The sequence below is a fragment of the Globicephala melas genome, chromosome 17 (genome assembly GCF_963455315.2).
Source record: "Globicephala melas chromosome 17, mGloMel1.2, whole genome shotgun sequence".
In the NCBI taxonomy this organism is placed as follows: Eukaryota; Metazoa; Chordata; class Mammalia; order Artiodactyla; family Delphinidae; genus Globicephala; species Globicephala melas.
The window spans coordinates 13,610,241-13,623,127 of record NC_083330.1 but is presented as its reverse complement, the minus strand read 5'-3'; the positions used below and the strand labels follow the sequence as shown (position 1 = coordinate 13,623,127).

The window sequence follows — 12,887 nt, the reverse complement described above, 5'->3', positions numbered from 1 at the left end:
TGTATAAAAATACCTAGAAAGTACATCACTGAACATTAAAAGTAATTATTTCTGGGTAACACTTTTTATTTACTTATTTTGACCTCCGTAATGCCATGCTCTTTAAATTGAATATCTGTCTTTTAATAATCAAAAAAATATTATTTTAAAGAAAATTTGACTCCTAGAAGATCTGATATAACAAGTCCCTAAAATTAGCCTATGGTGACTTATAAGTGGTAATAGTTTTCCCCAAAAGAATCGTTCTTTGTTCAAATTTCTAAAATTTTTTGCTTGTCAGGAAGATAATAAGCAATGTAATCACGTTGACAGTATACACATTTAAACAGTCAGTAGCACAGAGATGCTAAGATCTTGAAGCCATTAAAAGGCCAGTAATGAGCACATATCACTTTTCTTGCTATTTTTTTTTAACTGAGAATTATTTAAACTCCTGATTACTAGGGAAAGCAATGATACAATTTAAAAAGTAAATTTATAAATGTGTATATTATGACAGCATTATGGTTGGAAAGTGTGTTTTAAACAAACATAGGATTTCTAAGGAAACAACTATGATTGTTGCTTTGTGGAAAAAGGAATCGCTTTATGAGCAAAGAATCTGAACTCTATTGTAAAAGGAATGCTGTGTCTGTGATTTTTTTAAAATGTGTGTTCTTAGGATTTTCTTTCTTTCAGTTAAAAGCTTTTATATCAGAGAATAACTTCTTTCACATTCATAATTTTCCTTAACAAAATGGAGCTACTTGGAGCTTGTTTGTCCCTTTTGTGTTTAAACTGTATATGAACAGAGATGTTTCCTATCTTAAACTGCTTTCTACAAAAGATGTCCTTAACTCAGCCACCGAGATGTTAGAAATCCGATGGTATCAGATATTAACAATGTTATTTGAGAATTTCAGATCGTAAATGTGCGAAGTCCATAAAAAAGAAGATAAGAACATCAGATTTTAGCCTGGGGAAAAATAAGAAAGAAAAAAATCCCCCCACCCGTTTCTTTCTTGATATTTTTGCTTTTATTATTGGATATGAATTCTCTAAAATTGTGAGAAGATAAAATAATTCGTAGGACTTAAATATCAAGTAGAGAGTACTTGTTGAAATGATATCTAAACATGTGGAGCATATTTAGATGAAACATTTATGACAAAAGACAATAAACCTCTAAGGCCAAAATCCTATGGTCTCACTTTCTTTTTCACATGTACTAAACCTCTTGTGCTAGTTGAAGACAGGAAAGAAACTGATATAAAAATGATATGAATTACAGTAACAAACCTTTTTTTTCTAGGTCTAATCCTTTATCAGCTACACTGAGCACTTTACAGAAATTATTTTAATCTTCACAAAACCGTGTGATATAAGTATTGTTATAATTCCCATTTTTCTGATGACGAATCTGATATTTGGGAGAAGGACGTTACTGTTCTCAAATCATAGAATTAGTAAGGGGCAATGGGGAAACCTGCAAATAGGGCTGCCTGAATACAAAGCTCATGCATGCCGCTGTTATTCCTAACACTATGCTAAATTACCTTCCAAAAATAAGTTTCAGAAGGTTAATTTCAATTTTGTTTTATGATATTAGCAACACTCTACATTAAATTCTTGAAATACAGAATCCCAAAACAAATGTCAGTAATTAATAAGTAAATATGACAGCACTTAAGAGATGAAAAATAGCTGGCCTCATGAACCCCCTTCTGACAATTCTTGAAAAACTGAGTTTTAAAGAAATTAAAACTTTATACGGAGTTTAAGTTTATATTCTAACACAAGCAAATTCATCCTATACCAATATAAGGCACTCATTCATCTCTTGCAGAAAGCAACTAAAAAAGTGAAAAGTAAAATCTAAGTCACTAAATCTAATTAACCTCCATTAGAACACTGTCATATTTTTTTCCATTATGTACTTTAGCACTCTTCTATTTAAATGCTTTAGAATAATTTTCAAAAAATACATTCATTATTCTTAAGAATATTTCCTTTCTGAAATTACTGAACATGAGACTATTAAAAAAGAAAATTATATTTCCATTCCAAAAGAAATTCATATACAGGACCAGTTTAAATATTTCAAATTTTGAAAAACATGTTTATTAAATAACTTTAAAAATTTTGAATGAAACTTTATTTCACAAAAACTACTGTTTTCAGATATTGAAAACTGGGAAATTTTGTGAGCACTCTTCTGTTAATGTATATTCAGTGTTCAACTTCAATAATTTTAAGGTTTCTATTTAGAGATGATTAAATAAGATATCAGTGGTATTATAACATATGAAAATCTAAACAGATTACTATAGTTATATAAGAAGTTTTAAGGAATTCAGAGAAGAGTTTTAATGCCTCTTTAATATCTATTGTTTTTGATGTTAAAATGCAAATAACTGCTGAATTAATTGCATTTCTTTGCACATTTTCAACCAAGAAAAAAAAAAACCACAATAAAGCCATGATTTTGTACCACTTTCAAATGGCTCTTACATGGAGTGCAAAATTAATTCAAATTCAGTCAAATTATATGAAAATCATTACCACAGCTAAACAAATCATCTTGAAGTATAACATCACCATTTTATTAAGTATTTGAAATGGACAAGTTTATTTCAAAAGCAACAAAACCCTAAAAATATTTAACAGTGATTTTCAATTTGGTTGTGATTCGTTTATACAATGAATTAATGTAAAACCATCAAAATTGTGCTGTTTCAAATATTTTCATACTTATCAATATAATTAAGAGTTTTTAAAGCTCATAGATTTCTCAATACATTTATGACTTTACTTACACAGAAGTATGTAAACATAAGTACAGATTTCTAGTTCTTAATATTTCTCCTCCTTGTCTCTCTCCCTCCTATTCCTGTTCCCAGCCCAACTTTCGCTAGTGGACATTCATGTGTATGCACAAATCATTTTTCTTTTCTTCCTAAAAACCATTTATATGGAAGAAAATTGAAGAGAGTAGAATAATTCGCTCTATATCTTTAACCAAATAACATTAATGTTTGCTGTTGCTTAAATATCCATGTTAAAAATAAATGTAATATTTTGTAGTGATACAGCAAATGCTTTGGCTTGCAAATACATTTGTAGTTTTACATTCTTTGTCTTCAAGCTTTTGATTTTACTGTCTTGTGGGAAACTTCTATTTTTACTGTTAATAGGCAATTTCTCAATGCTAAAGAAAGCTTTTTTTTTTCATTGCTTATAACTAGACAACATGTATGTAAGTTAGAAGATATGAATTTACTTGGAAGGAAAGTTTTGTATATAAATTCCAGTGTCTTTTTTCAGATATTCTTGTTAGGCAAGGCAAAAAAAAAAAAATTATAGCACTTTCAGAGAATACTTCATTTTTATTCCCACAGCATCTCTATGTGATAGGAATATTTTTATCTGCATTTTACAAGGAATTACTTGTAGCTCAGGTGACAAAACTAACAAGAGGCAGCATGAGGGCTGGAGCCGGTCTTAGAGTTCTAGCCCAGTGCTTTGACCACAGACCACACAAAACATCTCACAGTGTGGCTCATACCTTTGCAAAATAATCAGTGAAAAGCTATGGCCTAAGTATGAAAAAGCACATTAACTTACATTGTTACATGTCAAAAATTTCTAACTTACTTCAAAGCGAGAAATATGTATTAAACAACCTACCCACGAATATACTAAGAACAGCTCTCTCTCAAATAAAGGAATTGTCACACAGGTATACAAATGAGATGAAGGACAATTGTCAATAATTTGTTTATGGATTTAGATTTTATTTTCAAACTGCTGACTTCACTCTGTTATGCTGATCTGCTTTTACCATTGGAAAAAAAATTTTTTTACTCATTATTTCAAATAGTTTATTCATCCCTTTATACATATAAAAAAATCTCAACAATTCACTATTATTTTTTGTTCCTTGGTGAGCTGCCATTTTCCTCTAAGCTGCTTATGCATGGAAAGTAGATCATTTCTTGTTTTGTTTTTATTGCTCAGCTTTTTATTTTCATTTATATGTATACATGTATCTATTATTTTTCAACTTCTTTTCCCATTTAGGTTATTACAGAATATTGAGTAGCATTCCCTGTGCTATGCAGTATGTCCTTGTTGGTTATCTGTTTTAAATATAGCAGTGTAGAAAATTTTTTAAAGGAAAAAAGCAACATTTCTTATCAAATACCATAGAAGTAAATCATGTAGCATGATATCTATTTTTGGTGGCATGCAAGTTTATATTTATTTAAAATGCAATCTCTACACACAAACCCTAGTTATCATCTGCAAATGTTCTGATATTTTTTGAAAAGAAACACAAAAAAAGCGTGAAGAGAATGAAGCATAAATACAATTCCAAACATGAAACGAGTGCGTCCAGAAAGCAATGAAGGAGGCTATGAGTCACATCTAATGAAAGCAAAGTAAGAATCCTAAATAAAGATTTAATGTAAAACAGAAGCTCATCGGAACCATGTCCTCAGGTCTATGCTAGAATCATTTCCTAATATGTAATTTTCCTACTCTAAGCAGTTCATTTTTCAAGCACACCTGTAAATATGATATCAGGAAGGAAGACAGAGACAATAAGGTAATACAAATTGCATTACCCATAGCTTCTTAGCAAGACTTTTCCTTATTTCCAGGAGACAATTCAATAGAGCCTGGTTAACTCAGAAACCTCTATTCCATGCTCTCTCTGTTGTAAAAATTAGACTTTCTAATATTTTATTCCTCTTGCTTCAGGATATATCACATCAAACATAAAGTGCACTGACCATACCCAGACTAAGATTAGAATTCCTCACTGTATGTTCTACACAACACCTGCAACAGAATCTCTTGGAGGACAGGAGGAAGGGCAGTCGTGTTGAAAAATGTTGATTCATGGGCTGTATCCAAATCTAATGAAACAAAAATTGGGGGTAAAGGCCACTGGAATTGGCATTTAAATAAGCTTCTCAAATGATTCTTAAGCAAACCAAATCCTGAGAATAATGCCTGAATAGTTAACAGTTCGTGAAACATGTCTGTATTTGTGCAAATTTGAACTCCCAGGAATATGCAGAGTCACTTTGTAAGTGGAGAAATTAATAAATCTATGAATGAAATAATGGACTAATTGACAGCTGAACTAAAGACCTACAAAATGTTTAGTTCTACATAGATGCCAACACTCACTAGATTCATTGTTCTCTCAGAGCCTAAAGAGGTCAAGATAATTAGAAAAACAAAGGGCACAATATTCTTAGTGCTATATATTAACATGTACTAGTACTATCCACATGGCAGGTGCATGATACTTGCTGAATGAAAATGTGTTTCAGTGGATTTTCTCAAATGTTTTTACTGTAATTCAGAGAGACAAGCACTGTGCTATTCGACTCCACTCAGGCTACACTTCAACCCAAGCTCACGTGGCATTTGTGCAGGCAATGATGGCACTAAAGCAAGAAAGTCAGAATTCAGAAATATAGGACAAACTCTATAGCAGAAGTATTTCACAGAATTTCTTTAACAATATATCACATGGCTTAACAGGAGGAAATATTTATTATTTAGCGTGTGAAAAATATTTTCGCACATCTGTGTACATATATCCTAGTTTTTCAATTATGCTAATTAATTTAGTGAACATTTAAAAATGTATGTGCAGATTTTCTATTTTGGTTAACTGTGGTCATCAATTGTCAGTTTAATAACTAATTTTTGAGAATATCTAATATTTAAAAATGAGAGCTACTTACACTGAGGTGATTTGGAAGATATTTTATTCAGTATGTTCTAGATTTAGAGTACTAACTTCATTGGTATTCAAAATTGTTATCTCTTAACACCCACAAATTTGGATATTTTAATCTCAAATATGTACTAATTCCATATTAAATTACATTGGTATATGCTGAATGAATTTCTAAGCAGTATTTAAAGCAATCTTACAGATAATATTAAAGGATTCATAAATTTAATTTTTGGAAGTCCTCAGACTTTTTAAAAGAATCATTTTACAAAGAATATTTTAAAGTGACAAGTTATCTGTCATCCTGATGCTCCCAATAATTAATACTCAAAAGAAATAAAGTTTGTATGAATGTTCCCCTGTGCTTTAGACCATTTCACATACTTTAGATCACTAAAATACAGGTGTAGAAATAGGTAGGTAGATTTTTTTCTTTTAAACATTTAAAGGCTCTCTCCCTTTCTTTTTTTTTTTTTTTTTTAACATCGAGTGACAGAATCCATTTCTCACTAGGTGAAATGCATGTTCTTATTTTGCAAACATGAGTGATTTCTGCTTTAAGAAGCATGCAACTTAAAAAAAAAAAAAAAGAATTTGCCAAAGGATCACCTTAATGAAATGAGTCCCTCTAGAAAATTAAGTTTATATTTTACATAATTTGGCAAGATACTGGGGTTTTAGAAACTCAATTACTGTATTCTTCAAAGAATACCAGTATGATTATACTTGCTCCTGATTATTAAATTTAAAATAAATAAAATGTATCTGCAATCACCTTGTTTATTTTTGCCAACACAGTTTTAATTTTTATATGATTAGAAAAAAGCTAAGACCAGGTAGTATAAAGCATGACTAATGCTATTTTTCTTTTTTAGCATCTCTGGAATGTGATTTTTAGATATTTGTCTCATCATCAATTCTGAGAAAATCTAAAAACAACTTTTTAAAGTAATATACTAAAATGTGTAAGAAAAGTAGTTTTTAAATAATCCTGATGACATTTTTTAATGAGTGTAAAATATATGGAGAAAAATCAAACACATAATTGCAATCAGCATTTCATCAAAAATAAAATGAAAAGTCCATGTAATATAATGAAAATGGACTCACATTTACAAGCTGAAATATCTCTTAAACTAATGAAGTTCCTCAAATCTTCTGTGAAAGTTAATGGAGTAAAATATATAGAGATTTTTTTTTAATCTCTTACTGCTCCATTGTAACTTGTTTTTCTGCTTTTGAAAGATTACTGACTTTAATAACTTTTAAAAATAATATGCAGATTCTTCATAGTTTTATTCATTGTGATCAATTTCCAGCATAATTACCAAAATATTTGAGAATATCTTATATTTGAAGTTGAGACCTACTTAGTTTGAGATGAATTGGCAGATATCTTATTCAACTTCTGTAATTAAAGCACCAATTTCAGAGGTGCTTAAAATTGTTATATCTTAAAATGCCACAAATTTGGAAATTTTATTCTCTGGTATATATTAATTCCATACTAAGCTACTTTTGTACTATGAATTTATAAGTAGTATTTAAAGCAATTACAGAAAATATTTAATCTACTTAAAAGTCATAGATGTTGTATTATAGTATTTTCACATGCCCAGTACACTTAGAAAAGAAATTCACAAATATACAATTAAACAACTGCGAAAAATTAAATGTTAATCAGTATGTATTAACAATGCTAGATTCCTTAACAAACAAAACAAGGGTCAATAGTTTTACTACTAAACTAAAAGTTTTTTTCCCCTTCAAATCAACCAGTTTTATTTAGGAATAATCCTTTGTTATATTAACGTTAACTAATAATTATACTTTTTACTTATTTAACAGTGCACAAAGCATATAGACTGCTTCCCATGCATAATAAATAAAATTTTCAGCCAGTTATACCTGGTATAGGTAACAATGACAAGTTAAACCCTTAAAACATATAAGCTATTGCAAATTCATTCTAAACAATGTTGTGGATTCAAAAGGATATTTTATATACCAGATGTCTCTTGCATTTTACAATTATTTCATGCACTAAAATTTTATTTCAAATATGTTTTCAAGAACTTAGCATTTGTATTTTCCTCACATATGTACAATCACTTACGTTTCTCTGGAATCAGAGTTTCAAAACTATTATCTTAAAATTCTTTAATAATAAACAAAATGACGTAAATCTAATATTAAAAGGACTGGGAAGACAGATATTATATAGTTTCTATATTGATTTAGGAGTATTGCTTCAATTATTAGTGTAGGACTTGATATCCAATGGAATATTAATAGAGATATACATGCCTATTGAAGATGAAGGTTTTAAAACTGAATAACTTAACAACCATTTTATTTCATACCTATACTTCACATATTTATCCATTACCATTATCATGACTGAAAAATTCTTAGCTCCTGCATTAACTGAAAATATTCATGTACATCTGTCTGATTTCATGTAAGACATGAGCCATTCATTACCTTAGTTAAAGGCATACATAACATTATAAGTCATGAACTTATATACTCTACTTCTGAAGAAAACTCTGAGTCTATATTTTAAACATATATTTCTAAAATAATAGAATAATATTCATGGGTAGGAGTATTAGGGCCTTAAAGACAAATATATTTCATAGCTAAATAACATTTTACTTTAATTGATGAACTTTATGGGCAAAACAATTTGTGGATAGAATTTTCTGTTATATGACCTTTGTTCACTGAGACAACTAGGCAAGAGGGTTAAATATGGCATTATTTTAGGGGACAGCCCAGTGGACTTGGAACATTCCATATTATTGCAGGGAAATCTCATAACCTATAGACCAGAATTACTACACCACCAGCTGCCTGTGCTGACATGTGGACCGACATGGCGAAAGTCCAAACCTCCAGCTATCTCTCATTCTTAAATTTGCTCAGACCAGAGGCTAAAATGTCAAATGAAACAAAATTAGTGAGGACCAGCTGTTAATTGCTCACATTAGGTAATCTCCAAAACCCAATCCTTTGGTCTTCATCTCGGGAGACTAGAAACCTCAGAACAGAGGAGCTGAGATCTAGGGATACCAGCACTGACTGGACACCTCAGTCTCCTTAAAGAATCTCTTGATATTACTGAGGTTATATGAGTTCCTCCACTCTGACTAGACATTCCTGAGGCTATCAGGAATCCCAAAGTGATTTGGAGAATGCTTGGATTTCTTCAAAAGATTCTCTTTGCAACATAGAGCACAACCGCCTTCATGTGGGTATCAACTGACCATGAGCTGTTGTAGGAAATGAGGGGGACAGAAGGATACCTGCAAACCCAATGTCAATGTACCAACACACCAACACTGATGTTACATAGGCAACATCCATTAATGGTTCCAGACTTGCCCCCTTCACTGTTACTGACTGAAGCAGAGGAACAATGTACAGGCACAGTCATGGAGCACAACTGCAAGAATCCATCCTTACAACAGCAAACCTGCAGGGGTAATGACCACACTGCCTGCTGAACGACATCTACTTGTCCTCTGGGACTTACCAGAGGAATCAGACTCTCTAGGAAACATTCCCTGATAACCGGCCGCTACTTTTGCATTAGATGTTATTCCTGTGTACAACACTGCGCTTAATCACGTTAGCAACTGTAGCAAAAAATATTAGAGTGATATTTACATCTTCATCTTGAACACTAGAATGTGAAGTTCCTGCAAACAGAAACCATGATTATTTTATTTTTACGTCCCCAGGACCGAGTCTAGGGCCTAGCATTCAGTAAACGCTCGCTGAATGGAAGCTGAATGAAGGCGGCACCACCACATCTACCACATCTGCCACATCTGCCACATCTGCCACATTACCGATTTGGAGGCAGGGAGATGAGATTCCTTAAAAAACACCCAGATTTAACAGTTCTTAAAAAAAAGATGGACAGCATGAAGTGAAAATGCCATGACATAGCCTCCTCAATGCTGGAATGAATGTAGTTATTATAACATCAGAAAGTATCAGTGAACCTGCCACCACTAATTAATAACACCTTGTAGGCCTATGCATGGAGACCTATATCATTTATTATAATGATAGTATTTTAGTACCATAAACACTTAAAACCAAGGAAGCTAGTTTAGAAAAAAATAATTAAAAAAAAATCTGTATACTTCTGGAGCTCCTTTTTCTATATGTTAAATTTATCTGAAGCATTCAAATGATTTTATTATTTACTCACTTTCTAGTATATTGTTACAAAGTATTTGAAAATTGTTCTAATTATTTAGAATAGAATAGCTAATATCACTGAATTAAAAACTCAATGTTTTATATGTGGATAATTCGCTCTGAAATAAAATTTAATTTCCTTCTTTTGAAAAAATGGTTTTACAAAAGGAAGTTCAATTTAAAAAAACTATTATGCAGAGATTTCTGATGAAACAAAAATATACACTTACTTCATTAAAAGATATAAAAGATTTCCTGTGTATAAAACTTTTCATGAAAGTATGAGCCTGTAAAAACACTGCAATCTCTGCCAACTTTCCTGTCATTTATGAAAGACATAAAACATTAATTTACTATCTGCCCTTTTAAATTTAACTTGCTTTTTCTAAAACATCCTTGAAACAACAAGGAGACATCTTGGAATGCGGCCTGAAATATGTACTCTGGATACATTTTAGACAAAAGATGTGATCAAGGCAATCACAACAGGAGGATAAAGCAGACAAACTTGAATTAGTATCACAAGTGCACAGAGAATGAATCTTGATTAAGTAGTCAGAAGGCAAGTGCTGCATATACAAAGCACAAAATACAGTCTAATAAATACTTCACATGCTCAGGTGATTTCAGCTTAACTCTTGCATGCAACTCCATGAAAGTCTAACGCAAGTGTGTGCTAAATGGTTTCTTTCCCCTAAGACAAAACTACTCAAAACTTTGAAAATCTCTTAACCACTACGCACTTTTACAATGCCAGAGAAGAAAAAGAGAAATTATTAATTTTTAAAATTACCCAGCAATTCCATTGCATCATCTTCATTATCAATATCTTCTTCTGTTACCGATGGGGTGGGGCTATGGACAGACTCAAAAGAATCTTGAGAGAGCATTGCTGCCAGAAGTTTCTTATGCTGCTGTTGCTGCTGTTTTAATCCTTTAGTCTTGGGCTCCACCTTTAAGCTGAAGAAACAGTTAAATGTTAATTTTCAATGATGATAACATCATCAATTAGCTGTGGTAACTAAAGAAAATCTACAAACAAATTTTCACTCAATTATTTTGCTTTGCAAATCTATGCACATATTAGTAAAATTTTCCCCAAGGATAATGGAAATATACACTGTCTTCTTTCTAAGACATCCTTCGGTACCTCATTAACAATTTCCTAGATTGGAATACATGAAGAATACGACAACCCCTGCCCCATTTAAGGGAGGAGGTGCTAACTGGCTCCTAACAATTGTTGCCATGTGGGAATTAAAGCCCACTATTAATGGATTTCTAATTTTTTAGAGGAGGTAGGAAGTTCAGATCATTATATAAAATTCCCTGATTTACAAAACAAATGCATGTCAAGCAAAACACATGTAATGGGATAACTATTTTAACACACTATAATAACATTTTTTTAATGCAAACTTTAATTTACATCATTAAAATAAATGTCTTCACTAGTCCTCTCATGTTGCCTAGGTCTGGGGGTAGGACAGTGTAGAAGGAGGGATGGAACCAGAATTGGCATTTAAATGACTCTCAGTGCCCTCCAGTCTAAAAGAGTCTTTGCAAATTTGGAAGAGCTTCCTGTGATAAAGCCAGACTCCTTTGGGTAAAGGAGCCAGTGTTTCATGGCTCTCTCCCCCAACTTCCCAAGACAGTGTCTGATGGGAAAACTTACATGTCCACGTGGCAACCATTTATAGTTTTAAAAATTGTCCCAAGGTTTTCCTCTTTCCTATAATCTGATTTCTTTCCATATAATTGCCCAAAGGAAGAAAACGGCAAATGTCACCTCATGAAGGAAAAAGACATGATGAAAAGGAGGAGGTCTCTCTTAAGCAGGAAGGAGAGAGGACCCTTTCTAAAGGTGCTCAGAAAGAAGGTCCAGGAGAGAAGGCAAATGAGCAAAGGAGGCTACATGCACTTGGTTAAAAAAAAAAAAAAAAACCAACCAGGTAAGTTTCAGGGCATGGATCAAAACATTTCAAGCGGTCTTAATAGAAGGGCCAGGTTCCACACTGTCTAAGAGAAGGCTGGAAACGGCAAAATGGCATCGTATGTCATCAGTGGGCAAAGACCAGTCAGCTCCACCTCACTGTTCACTTCAAAGTCAGGCGGAACACGACAGAGAAGACCAAGGGAAACGGGTGGAGAGAAGGCTTGTTCTCTCCCCCAAGTTAAGGCCATTTAATAAATGCACAAGGAATGATGGAATCAGAAAACCACCATTTTAACCACCAACACAGTAACTGCTCAGGCAAGGATCATCAAGGGATGCTAATGCCCTTTGCTGACAGATTGTTGGGGGAGAAGGACTGCCAAAAATCTCAAGGTGGTTTCCAACAGATTATTTATGTTTCTACTTGAATTTTTTTGCTTTGAAACAATTATAGATTTACATGAAGTTGTAAGAAATAATACAGAGAGATCCTGTGCACCATTGATACAGCGTCCCTCAATGGTAACATCTTATAAAATTAGAGCACAATATCACGGCCAGGACACTAACAATGATACAATTCTCCAATCTTATTCATGTTCCCATTTTAATTGGACTCACTTTTGTGTGTGCCCCTCTATGTATTTAGTTCTAGACTATTTTAGTATTTTTGTGGGTTTGTGCATCATGTATCCACCCCCACAGTCAAGGTACAGACCAGGTCAAACACTACAAGATTTCCTTGTGTTGTCCTTTCCTAACCATTCCCACCTCCCTCTATAACTCTCCTTCCCCTTCCCTCATTCCTGGCAACCACCAGTCTGTTCCCCATTCCTATAATACTGCGATTTTAAGAAACGTTATGTAAGTGAAATCATACAGTACGTAATCTTTTAGGATTGGCTTTTTTCATGCAGTACAATTAATTCCCTGGAGATTCATTCATGTAGTTGTGTATATCAGAAGTCCATTCCTATTCTTTGTGTGTAGTATTCCATG

At 32.6% G+C, this 12,887-nt stretch overlaps 1 protein-coding gene across 1 annotated transcript in view; it reads right to left on the bottom strand.

The window, feature by feature from the left end:
• Nucleotides 1–12,887, bottom strand: part of C17H8orf34 (chromosome 17 C8orf34 homolog) — a 344,966-nt gene that overhangs the window by 224,037 nt on the left and 108,042 nt on the right. The window contains 1 exon segment of the mRNA XM_060287424.2: nucleotides 10,746–10,912. Coding sequence (XP_060143407.1) covers nucleotides 10,746–10,912 — 167 coding nt within the window.